The sequence below is a fragment of the Drosophila suzukii genome, chromosome 3 (assembly GCF_043229965.1).
Source record: "Drosophila suzukii chromosome 3, CBGP_Dsuzu_IsoJpt1.0, whole genome shotgun sequence".
Classification (NCBI taxonomy): Eukaryota; Metazoa; Arthropoda; class Insecta; order Diptera; family Drosophilidae; genus Drosophila; species Drosophila suzukii.
The window spans coordinates 75,866,731-75,879,824 of NC_092082.1; the positions used below are offsets into that span (position 1 = coordinate 75,866,731).

Sequence of the window (13,094 nt, forward strand, 5' to 3'; positions counted from 1 at the left end):
AAGGGTTGTCACAGAACTCTGGGCATGGGTCTCTTTGTTTTCGAAAGAATTCGCAAGATCTTAAAAAAGGTCTAAATGGGTATGTATACAACTTAACATGATCAAGGTTTGTTTTATATATTTAGTAGAATATACTCTAATTTGTTCTGGTCCAAGCCCAACTCACAAATAATAACACAGTCACGTTTTCCCCGAGTCAACTTAAGAAATTAGATTGTCTTTATCTTGCCAATTAATGCCAGTCAACCCCCCGAGTTAAATGAGCCGCAACTAATTGCCCTTAGGCCACTAACTAACTAATGAATTCATTGACTTTCAATAAGTAACTAAATTAATGAGAGAATCCTCCACAAAAGCCGGGCAGCACTTCACTTAACTAAACATTTATTCCACCACTTTTAACTGTCACATACTGATTAGCAATTGACATGTTTCCATAAAAGCGAGATTACCACCGAAAAAATAAAAAACCGAAACTCTAAAATGAATGTGAAGTGGAAATTGTTGAACCATGAGAAGCACTTGAGTGGATAAATCCCTCTATAACACTTATATGTGTAGTATAGCCCGCCGGATCTGCCGATTCCGGGGGCCAGTGCAGAAATTGCGGATTCGGATGCGAATTCGGATGCGGATTCGGATGCGGAGTAAACCGCAGTTGAACACACAACGCTTCCGCTTCGCTGAAGCCCCACCAAAACGCACAATTGCACTTCTTTGTGGGCTGTGAAAAGTGGGGAGGGACAGCCAAACAGACAGACAGTCAGACAGACAGGCTGCTACAAATGCGGCTTACATTTTCTGGCACGGAACTTAAATCAGATTACCATACAATAATAAAGGGCACCCGAAAAAAACGAAAACGAGAATTCAATTCGCCACTTGCCTTCTGCTATGTATCTCGCGCCCGCCCATTGTCATCACTCAAAAAATGGCTTAAAATTTCAGCTTGCACATCGAGGCGCGAAAAATATTATGCCAAAGCAAGCGTTTATTATTTGCGCAATGATAGCGCAGGAAATTGGATCCGCGAAATGAAATTATTTCAGCAATTAAAAGTCACAAACAGATGCAAATGCAGCACTTTCGCTGGAAATGTATTTAATTGTAATCGAGTTCAAAAACCCTCACATTTTACAGATAAAATGCAGACATGACCTAAAAAAATTATCACCACACTTCAGTTTTCCAAATATAATATAGATTTGGCAATTTCTCTAGTGTGACAATAAACATGAGTATCAAAAATTAGCAAACTTAGTAAGTTGTTATACAACATTGCATGCTGTTGGTGGTACAATAAAATATTGCAATTCATAAACCTGATAGATAGGTTTGTGAAATATTTCATTAAGAAATTGCAAAACCGGCATTTTCAGAAAACTACAGTTTTCCGAGAAAATAAAATTAAAGGCTGACGAAAAATGAGAGCAAGCGCACACGTAATTGGCCAATTACACAGCCAAAAAAAAGAAAAAAAAATAAACCCAAAGGTTTTCACGATTAACCAGTGTGTGGTGTTAACGGCATGGTGTGTTATGTAATCAGGCCAACTTTATCTTGCATCGCAATTTCGGCTACTTCTATACATCCAGCTGTTTTCAGGTGATGTCATTAGAAACGGGGGAGTCACTAGTACGCCTGATTTTAATACGCCTAGCCATAACAAATTAATTAAGATTTTGGCCAAGTTAATGCTGCCCGGCGATGTACTACTTTATATTGTTAAGCTCGGTTGGATGGTCTCATAATAAAGTTGGCCCAATTCGTCTTCTGCAGACATTGTTGAGATCAGCGGGGTGTCATTAATCGAGACTAATTACAATCCAGCCAGTAAGTGAGTGGGATCTCCACACCCAATTGGACAACCTTTCAAGAGCAAAAAAAATTATAAATATATCAAAATAGCACAAAAAAAATGGTGTCCTAATAATAATTCATTTTTACAATTACCTTTTCCTACTCAAACCAAAACATAAACAAGCGAAGCAAATCCAGATATCGAGGCGGAAATGTGAGCAGTTATATTACAAACGGAAGGCGGTTGAAAAAAAAAAAACAAACAAAAAACCACAATTACTTTGGGCTTTTCGCGGTGGCAAATGAAAATTAAAAGCCAAATAGAGCGCAGCAAATGCAAAAAGCCGACAGCCCAGACTAAGGCAACAAAATTTTCAAAGTTACGTACACACTTCGGACCAAGTAAACGTGTAGCTTGTACAAAAAAAACCGGCTAAAAACCAGCCACAAGAAATGAAAAAACAACAACAGAGTCAGAAATATGTGTGTATATATGTATATAGGGAAAAGAAACCGATATGGTAGGTGTGTCGAATTTGAAATGCTCTGGCAACAAATTGATTGAGTTGTAAATCCAAAAAACAAACTCTAAAAGTGTTTCGAATTGTGTTAATGACTTGGGCAAATCTTTAAGCTACTTCAAATCATTGCTCGAGTTAACCTTCAACAATCAAAAGTATACGGGATAGATATGCATTCGAGTGGAAACGCTGTGCTGGTTTATTATCTCGAGGGTAACAGAAAAAAAAAAATACCCAAGTCATACGTACTTTCACAAAGTTCAATATTATCAAGAGGGCATTCAGTTATTTACATGCTGCGTGCGCAAATAAGAGAAGTAAAAAAAACCCTCACACGGATCCCTTAGCGCATACCCAAGTCGGCTATGCATTTTCCAGTTGATTGATCCCCGAGCGCATTTCCGCCACTTGAGAAACAATGACCTCTCCAAAAAATATACGACCAAATCAATGGGAAATTCAATTACAACCCAATTTCCCAAGGAACCGCCGACAAATGTGCATGGAAATTTCCGGATCCCAGAGGCCGGCGGCCAAAAAGAGAACCTAAAGCTTAGCGGGTTACTTGGCCAGTTCAAGCCGAAGAAATCAGAAATCTGCAAAAATCAGTAAGTCACAAAAACTGAAAACAGCAACCAGAAACCCGCTGCGATCCGAAACTCCGCCAATTCGAATGGCCAATGGGGCAGCAAAAATAACAACGCCGGCAATTCGGTACAGACCAGCAGCATTTTATATTGGAGACCGAACTGGAAATGCCAGCGAATCCGAGCGAGTAAGTGAACGGACATGGCAGTCACCACGTGGGAAACTAATTCATTCAGCGGCGGCGGAGCGGTAGAAACCCGAACCCAACCACGTGCACTGAAAAAATGGTATGGAATAATTTACGAATCCCAAGGCACGGGGAATCTTTTTCAATCAATCCGGGTAAATGACTCAGTAGGCATATTATTAGTATTATGTCACAAACCAGTTCCCCCCTTTTAATGGCACTTAATTAAAATCAAAAATTTAATTAGTTTCGAAAAGATTTTGAAATAAATTAGTGCCACCCTTGAGAATAGAAATATATACGAGTCAGTGACGCAAAACGAACGAATTTACATTAGCACAAACTTTCTTCATTCATTGCAACAAGCACCCACCCCCCATAATAAAAACAGCTTTTGCTTATATAGAAACGATTAAAAGCGCTAAGGAATTATTGTTCTTCAAGTGTAAGAAACAAAGAAATACAAAATACAAAATACCTAAACCCGTTGCATTTTATGACTTGGCAACAATTACGACAAGACGAAAAAGAAAAATCCAACAATAAGACCCTGCAATGACAAAGAGGCTTTTGGGCACCAGGTCGATATGAAGGGGGTTTTCATAAGGCGGCACGGGTAAGGTGGGGTAATAATACCGTGGAAAATGGGTTAATAAAATAATATTTTATGGACTCTACGCGCTCGAGTTCTGCAGTCAGCGACAATAATAACACGGCCAGTTGCAAAATAATACAGTGTGCAAAATCAAAAGCAGCAAAGGAACAGAACAGAGAAGAGGGTTGGGATTACGGGGCGTTGGTTTAGAATTTAAAACCTGGTCGTTGGTCGTTGGTCATAGGCGGCTTTCAACACCAGGCCGGGCGCCTTCCAATCAAAGGTGAGGAGTGACAGCAGCGGTGAAAGAAGGAAAACAAAAGCCCCGGCAAATCGAATTCCGATCGAAAATCAGCGATGAAAAGTGAGGGTGGCTGGTGTTAAATAGCTAGAATAAATAAACAAAATGTATGCACGTCTGCATGAGGTACGACGAACACACGCGCTCCATTCCGTCTCGTTTCATTTAGGGTTTGTGGCTTTGACAGACCCTGAAACCCAGAAATCGAAACCCATGGGTATGGTATGGGGGTGCTAACCATTGAGAATGTTGCAGGCCAGGCCAGACCAGGTCAGCCCAGGGCGGGCCGAATTCTTTGGAGGCCGGAACTACTCTCGTATAGAAGTAGTACTCGTGCCCAAAACCACGTACCTAGGCCATCGCTCACCCACACGGCACAACTCAAAGCCCAAAGCCCACAGCAAAGAGCACAGAGCACACACCATTAATAAAATAAAAACTCCCCCCCGTCCATCAAAAACATCCGTGAATTTTTATGAAAGATGTACGAGTAGTACTTGGGATCCGTTCCCATTGTGCGGTATCCGTGTGTGAATTGTGAATACGCCCTGTGCTTGCTCTTCTGCCACCTAATTGAACCTTTCAAATTGCTCTATAAACACACTGATCAAAACAACCCTCCACGTAAATAAATAAATCCCATGTTTGTATTCCTTTGACCGTGCTACCAGCTCCCACCTTTTATAGGTAGTTTTCCCAGGACGTGATTTTCATTGTCAGTAGTTTTGGTTAATTAAAGCATCACCGACCAAAGTACAAAAGGTTCACTGACTAAATATTCCACATTGCTGGTTTTCGGCTGTGCGCACGTTTTGATTAGCGATTTGTTTTGTTTCCCGAAAATTATATTGTAGCGATGATAAGCCCCATCATATCGGGTTACTAATCAAATAGGCAGACCGTGATCGTTTTGGAATGGCTGTTTACCGGTCTCTGATCAGTAATTTGGGTGGGTTAGTAATAGGCAAGTACGCTCAAGTTGAACTAATCGAAACTGACGTTACTATAAGATTATTGCTAGCCTCTCAGATAGAGAACAAAAGTTATATAGAAAAACGGATATCTAAAATGTAAGCACTATTGATATAAAACTAATAACCCTAATAAATGTATGATCATGCATTTTTATTTCAACTTGCGAAATACACAAGGCCTTTGAATTGGAATTTTAAAACGAATTAGCCTAGACAGCGATTACCTCGCCCCGTCGTCGTTGCTTTAATTGAGACTAGTTAGCAATCTAGGGGATCTATCTATCTATCATTCGTTTTAAACTAGTCGTCGTCGCATTTGTAGTTCCTCTAAAGAGGTCAGGCACATGAAAATGACGCAATGAAGTATTGTTTTCGTTTGTTTTGATGCCAGCTCAATAGCTTATTTAATTTGATGTCTTGCTAATTCATTCGACGTGTTACGGGCTCCAATTCAAATGCGGTAGCCACTTGGGAATTCGAATTTATAAAGGTGGTAAATATACAAATACAATGTTGCCCAAGCCTAGTTTACAAACTGGAGTTGCATACGACTCGAACCGAACGACATAAATAACATTCATAATTGACTGGTCATAAAAGATATAAACAAACACCCTCAAACTCGCTCCAAAGTTATATTTGATTCACTATTTTTTCCTCGTAACATAATCGAGTCTTGTTTATATGGTTGTCAAGTCAACAATGTGTTTAGAAAAGTAGATAAGGTGCCCGGACAAGTACGCGGATCTAATCTTGTGCCCCACAATTATAAACTTGAACCACAAGGCGATACGAAAAACTGCTCCCTCGACTCTTTTTTTAGGTCGAGATAGTGGGGGCAGGAAAACCCGAAATAAAAAGAAAATGGTTTCTGGTTTTTGATCCAAGGAGAAACCTTTTTCGCGGGCCAACGAAAAGGTTTATAGGGCCCGCAGTGTCACTTTTAATGTATTTTTTTTTGGCCTTTCGCCATACATCTCATTTATCTTCATGATCGCTGCGAGGGGATCACGTCTGAAAAATAATAACTTTTTACACCTTTCGTCTCAGATTTCAGGTTTCTTGGAATTTTATACAGACATTTCGCAGACAGACGAACGTACATAAATTAGTTTGACCAACGTGGTCGGATGATAAGCGTGCGTAATCATAATCAACTTTAAGTGGAAGTGCTTCATAATGCGCAAAGAGCAAACGGATTTAAACGGAAATTGACCATAAAATAAGACCATAAGATAAGACTAACATTGTTGATAAGAGCGTGTGCACGACTTATGTCATCAGTAAAATGCATTGTGTGGTCGGTTAGCCGATAGATAGATGGGCATAGATAGATATAGATAGTTCTACCTAATTGCCACTGTCAATATAATCTACACTCCTTTTGATTGATTGCACTTAACTTTTGTAATATATACAAAACATATATGTAACATACCAGTTCCACACCATGTGCGCTTTCATTATATGGGTGTCGTAAAGCCGAGGTAATTGCCTGGCGGCCTAATGAGAGATTTGTCCGGCAATTAATACGACTGGTCGCTGGTCGCTTAATCGCTGGCTTGGACTGAGACTGACTCCATTGATGATTAAGGCCTTTTGCTTGTGCGAAAAGCAAATAACAAATAATGCAATGAATATGGCGGCTAACGAACCAGAGTGAACTTTGCCAAGGCGTGCGTTGCAAAAGAAAGTTTCATTCCACGCAATAATACAATAAAAAGAGAAATATCAAGAAATAAAACGAAAGAAAACGAAAGTCTGGCTTTATTTAATCTTTCAATTTGCAGGTTTACAAGTAAATTAATCCCGGAAGCGGATTTGGAAATGATCTTGCGCACTTGAGAACTTTTTATTTTGTGAGCCTGCTTATTGCTCAATTAAAAGCAAATCAAGATAGCAAATTAGAGATCATAAATCCGCTTTTGTGGCGTGCCAAAGTTCCATATTACAAAGTTCCCTACACACAACACCTCGATTGTTTTTGTTTTGCTTAGCGGCTTTTGGAGTAACCCAATTACGTTGTTTTTCTTTAACATTTTCAGGTACACAAGAAATATAATGAAGAAATCGCCCTCGAATAGGCAGCATTTTAAAATCCAATAATGAGTTTTAAATCAATCTAAGAAAAAACCACTATGCGTTTAACTCATTTATCATTGCGTTTTCGAAAACAATATGGAAAAAACCGGCTGGGTGCTGGTTGGATTAAATTATATGATTGCCGGTTAATGGTATAGGCAGGCAGCTCGCGACTTATTCGAGTTTCAGTCTCAATTTTCATTCCGAAATGGAGACTGCTAAGGTCAAAGCATTTTTAATGCAACACCTTGGAAATCAACGGTCACCACCAGCGGCAACTAAAAGTAGTAGCAGTAGAGATACGAATACCAGAATACCAGAGTAGCACCACTACCGCAACAATCCATCCGTTTCGACGTTCCGAAAAAAGAAAACCTGTTTCCCATGCGACGACTTTTATTGGTAATGAGTTGGGGAGCAGTAAGAGTTATATGGTGAGTGGAATAGTGGACTGGTGGACTAATGGAAGTGAGAGGTGCTGCCGATGGTCGGTGGTTGATGGTCGAAGGTAGTTCCTCAATGGGGCAAAAGAAATACCGGGTGCCGTATAATTGGCCGGAAAGTAACGTTGACGTTGGCCACTCGTGGCAATTAGAGTCCCTCCCCCCCAGTTCAAAAAGGCCAAGATTTTAGTTTGGCCAGTAGGGCCAAGAAGCCACGAAGCCAAGGTCCAAAACTAAGGGCCTCACCCGGATTCGCTGAATGTTTATGGGGCCCAAGAGCCAAGAGCACACATGCAAACTCGTCTCACAACCTGGCAGTGGCACGCAATGTGGCATAAAGTTAGGAATAGCAAATAGGTAACCACAATATTTAATGGAACATTTGGAAATGGCGTAGTACACCCTTAAAATTATAGCTCGTATAATAGATAGCACCCAAAGATGTTAGATAATGGGGAAAAAGACGTATTACACCAAGGAAATACTCCCAAAATTATAGATCATATATCAAACTTCCGCAGTAGTAGGAACTAGTACCCAGCTACATGGTTTTGCAATCTTAACTGAGAACACAACAAGTTGTTTGGCTTTTGATTAGATCTCTAGCTCGATAAGAAAGACAAACAATTACACTGATTTATCAATGATAAAAACGAAAGAAAAGCAGGTGAATGACAACAAAGAACAGAGAAATCTGAGAATCCGTCGCCTTTTGCTGACAGCTTTCTCTGCAGGAATTCGGGTAGCTATTGAATGAAAAAGGAAGCGATGTGTGTTTTTTTAACGTGACTCGCAGAATGCAACACAGAAGTCAATACTTTCTTTTCAACCATGTCGCGATGACCATTTTCAGTCAGCACCGATTATGAATCTCATTTCCAGTGATCTGTCATAAAAATTGTACAAACGATCGTTAAGCATAAGGGTCAGCCCAAAAGTCACGAATCATTAACGAATTGATAACAAAAAAAAAAAAAAGAATTCACGTCCGATGCGCAACCGAAATAAATACTTCAAAACAGTGCTATCGGAGAGCTGCGTCATAAAATCAAGAAATTTGAGAGGCATTACAGTAAATAATACGAAAGACCGGAACGTGTTGGTGATAAGATAACAGATTATCTAAGCCTTTATATTGTATATTCACACACACACGGATCTCTAGACAGCGATTCTCTGCCCCAAAATGAATATTACCATATCGCATGGTAGCAAATTGCCTGTGAAACGGGTGAAAACCTTCTGCGGCATTATAAATAAGGCCTTATTTATTTACTTTCGGTTCTTGGGAATGGCCAGACAATTTAATTTATTTGCCTGCATTAGGGAAAATAACATATGAGGGACTTCTGCAACAGGAGCCAGAGGCCCAGAACAAAGGCATGTCAGTGAGTATAACTAAGTTCTTCCCATTCTATGGATGGCGAGTCGGATGAGGGAGTTGAGAGCGTCTGGGGAATTTACACGCAAAATAAAAAGCCGGTTTGTAGCCTTGGGAACTAATTAAATTAATTAATAGTGAATATTTAAAGGTGTTATGGTTCCATTACAAATAGTCATTTAAATATTTCCGTGTAATTACTATGTATAAGAAAAGGGTGCCCACTAATTGAGCTATTAGATAAAATAAATGTAATTAAAATCAAACGGGTCGTTGCATATGTATACTATTTAAATATTCATATTGAACACTGAAACTCTTGCAGTAACAAAAATATAATCATAACAGATTGGTTATCAAAAAATAAATAATCTGCATTTTTGAATGTATAAACGAATTCGAAATGAAAATCAAAGCGTAAGCATTTCACAACATGGAAATCTTTTTTTTCCCCCAGATTGCAACTATCAAATAATAAAGTCGGACCCGTATGGGCGGAAATATATGGAAATCGTTGGACACATTGCCCAACCGACCGACGTCAAAGTTTTCAGAGATCTCACTGACATTTCCTATTAATAGAAGGAAATATTCATTTCCCATTTAAAGAACTGCAGAGATATGTGCGTTTGGCACACAGTGCAGGCACTTGAATAGTTATTATTAGTTACATATATTTCCAGCCTGAACTGTATTATTGAATTCTTTCCCCCCCCCCCCAGTAATATGTATTATGGTATGTGGCATGCGTGTAGACGAATAAATCACATTAAAAATTAAACACAACCCATGGAAACTTTTCGATATGCTTTGAAGAGAACTTGATTGGGTGGGTTGGGGGGTTTCTAGTGCGGTATGGTACGGTTCGGTTCGGTTCGCATTTCGCAGTTCGCAGTTCCCAATTCGTAGTGTTTGTAGTGTTCGTAGTGTGTGCTACTGAGTAGTTCATAAAGGATGGTAAAGGGCGTATGTGTTACTTACATTGAGCATCCAAATGGTCATCTCCTCGAGGACAATGTCCATGCTGCTGTGGGCTCCGCTGAGGGTGTAGTCGACGGCATTATCGCTGCTCCGTCCACGAGGGGCTGGCGGTGCAGTGGGTGTTGTGGTGGTGGTGGTGGTGGTGGTGCTAGCAGTGGTGCGACGCCTCATGGGAGATGTGGAGGGTGTGGTTGAAAATGCGGACGTTGCTGTTGCTGTAGCAGTAGCCGTTGCTGTAGCTGCTTCTGATGGAGATGATGTAGCTTTAGTACCGGGATTTACTGGATTTGCGGACAATGTCTCTGGAGTTTCGGTTTCTGCTTCTGCTTCTGTCGCACATGTTTTTGCTAATGTTCCCGATGATTTGTATTTGTTCGATGCTGATGTGTTGGCCAATGTTGGCTGGCTGGCCTCGAATAAGCCGAGTAATTCCAAATCCCGTTTGCAACAGCAGCGGCAAATGCGAGGCATTTCCAGTAAATCCTCATCAGCAGTCGGTAGAGAAAGCTGCTCTTTGCATGGTGCAATTGCAGTTGCTGCAGCTCTTGCACTGGCTCTTTTTGCCATCTTCTCCTCGGTTGTTGCCGTCTTCGCGCAGAAGAAACTGCTCTGTCTTCTTCGGTTGGCACTCATTCTGTTTTAGTTTTCCAGCTATTCTCTTTCTTTCGTTGATGGTTTTTTATAAATTTTAATTGGCCCCTTTTAGGGGATATTTTAGCGCCAGTTTTTCACACGAAAAAAACACCCACGAATATGATCTTTTTTAAAGTTTTTGGTCGGTTTATAGTTTTTGGTCTTTGTAGATTTGAATTCTCTCTCTCTCTTCCGCTGACGTTGCTTTCGTTTTGACCACGAGTCGACGAAGACGACGACGACGACGGTGGGGACCTAAAAAACCAGAATGGGCCAGAAAGAGGCATGAGAAACAGAAACAGATCGGTGGTTAGGAAACCTTTCGCCGCCCGAGACATGGTGCGTGAGTGTGTGTGAGTAGCTCTGTGAGCTCTGAGCTCTGGTTCTGGTTCGAGTTCGAGTTCGAGTGTTCGTGTGGGCCAGTTTCTTTTAGTAGGCCAACAAGAAACCGAATCAGAATATATATCTTGCTACCAAGCTCATTAGCAGTCGAACAACAAACGCGCCGTTCAGTTCAGTTCGTTCGGACTCTGGTTTTTCTGCTTTTCAGTTTCCAAATTCTACACTAAACCCAGCCAGCTATTCGGTTTTTAGGTTTCGAAATCCTACAGAGAGATTCGAATGATGATTTAAGTTAACCAAGCAGTTTCAGACTTTTTAGGATACTGGCTTTTCTACTTTTTTAGTTAGCAAAAAAATTGTTTATCGATGGTTTATCTGCTTTTCAGTTTCAACTTTATGTTTCAAAAAACAACGCGGTTCGATTACAGTTTTAAGTTTTTAGCTTTTTTGTCAAAAAAAATGTCAGAAGATTTGAGATTTCGGTTAAAAGTCTACACAATATCAAATGGATTCAAGCTTTCAATACAAGTCTACACGAATTAGAGCATTTCCATTTATGGTTTTTTAGTTTTCATTGAAAAAACTACAACTCTGCAGGGGATTTCGATTTTTTTTCTTTTGGTACCGATGCCGCATGTCTATTTTCGTAGTTCAGTATTCAGTTTTCGGACCAAAGTCTACACATTATCTTTATCGTGGCAGAAAAGCTATACGCATTCGAGCAGCTTTTCCCCCACTTCCGTTATTTATTTGATATTTCAGTTTTCGGTCAAAATTCTACAAGCGCCCCGTACACCTGCCCTTGTGGAGCAAAAATAAACTCTCTGTTCAAATTTCTAGCCTTTCGGGTAAACCGCTAGAAAAACCGATTTTCGTGTTTGTGTTGTTGTTTCCTTCTCTTAGTAGTAGTAGTAGTAGTAGTAGTTGTAGTCGTAGTACTAGTTGTGGTTGTTGTTGTTGTTGTTACAGCCGATGTGAGAGATTTCTCGAAATGATCAAATTATATTTTCGGCGGCGGCATTTGCGCTCGCACACTTGCACAATCAGACGGACACACACACGCACGCACACACATGTGGTGGGCAGGAATTTAAATTGATGAATTAAATGCAGAAAAACGCACACTTGCAACGGTATTTAAGTACGGCGGCCAAGATATGTACGTATATCAGTGTCCGTTACTTTTACAATTTCAATTAACTTTGATTGCCGTTATTGCGCGAACAAAATGCAAAACAATAGGCGTCGCGCGATTTGATTCAGAAATCTTTGCGAAACAATACGATTTGGTAATTCGAATTCTCCGCGGAGCGCCAACTCATAATCTTTCTTTCAGTCGGATCGTACCGTGCGTTGAAGACCGTCGCGTTTGGATTTGAAATTTGAAATGGGGAGAGAGTGGCGAAGCAACCGGGTACAACTTTGAAACCACTGAGAAAGCCGCCCCAGACATTAAGGTATTTTTTCTACATTTCGGCGCCGTTGGCGGATGGTCACACCAGCTGAGTTCGAATTGGCTCTCTCTCCTTAGCAGCGGCTTAACATTGCTGCTAATGGAACCGACTGCGCTGCGAAAGCCGCCACTGAAACGCGTTGAAACGCGCGAAAAAGACAGACCAGGGTATTTTTATTTTCTACATTTCTCACCGGTTGATTTTTATATATATTTCTACAACCTAATACTAAATTAATAAAAATAATAATTGGAAATAAGGCAGAGTGTCGAATCAACCGGTTTCAACCGTTTGTTTGGAGAGATAACCATCAATGTTAAGATTTAACATGAGCATAACATTTGGCTGCTAGCGGACTCTCTTCTCTCGCTCACCGCTCCTAAAGTTCACCACACAGCGCAGACTCAAACCATGGTGGACTGCGCTTCTTTTGAATTTTGTTCCAAATAAATCTTTTAAAATATATAAAGATGTGCACTTAAATATATAACAAATTGGTTTATACAATCGGATTGTCCAACCTTTCAACTGAATTTGAAACTTGTGGCCAACTGAGACATCACACATAATAAAGGTGCATGAGTTTCGTTAAATTACAATTATATTCTAGTCACGCCTCGAAAATTCGATTAGAACGGCTGATTTTCCGGTGTTCATGTGTGTAAGAATATTTCCTAGTTAGTTCGCAAAAGGAAGCTTCCTGCTTTTTATTCTGTCTCGGGCTTGGATGACACATTACATTTTTAGCATTTTCCGGTGTTCATGTAGGCAGGAAAAATTAGATTCCCGAACGTAAAAATTAGGGTCAGACT

General features: G+C 40.3%; 1 protein-coding gene across 5 annotated transcripts in view; it reads right to left on the bottom strand.

Annotated features, from left to right (window-relative positions):
- The window catches only part of mld (molting defective), a 36,395-nt gene that overhangs the window by 20,798 nt on the left and 2,503 nt on the right, over positions 1 to 13,094 (bottom strand). For 4 of the 5 annotated variants that reach the window (XM_036818123.3, XM_036818121.3, XM_036818125.3 and 1 more), the window contains exon 2: positions 9,854 to 10,741. In XM_036818123.3, the coding sequence (XP_036674018.3) occupies positions 9,854 to 10,486 (633 nt within the window). In that variant the 5' untranslated portion in view covers positions 10,487 to 10,741. Of the gene's footprint in view, positions 1 to 9,853; positions 10,742 to 11,951; positions 12,210 to 13,094 lie in introns of those variants that run through there. The other variant, XM_036818122.3, reaches the window with a different exon arrangement.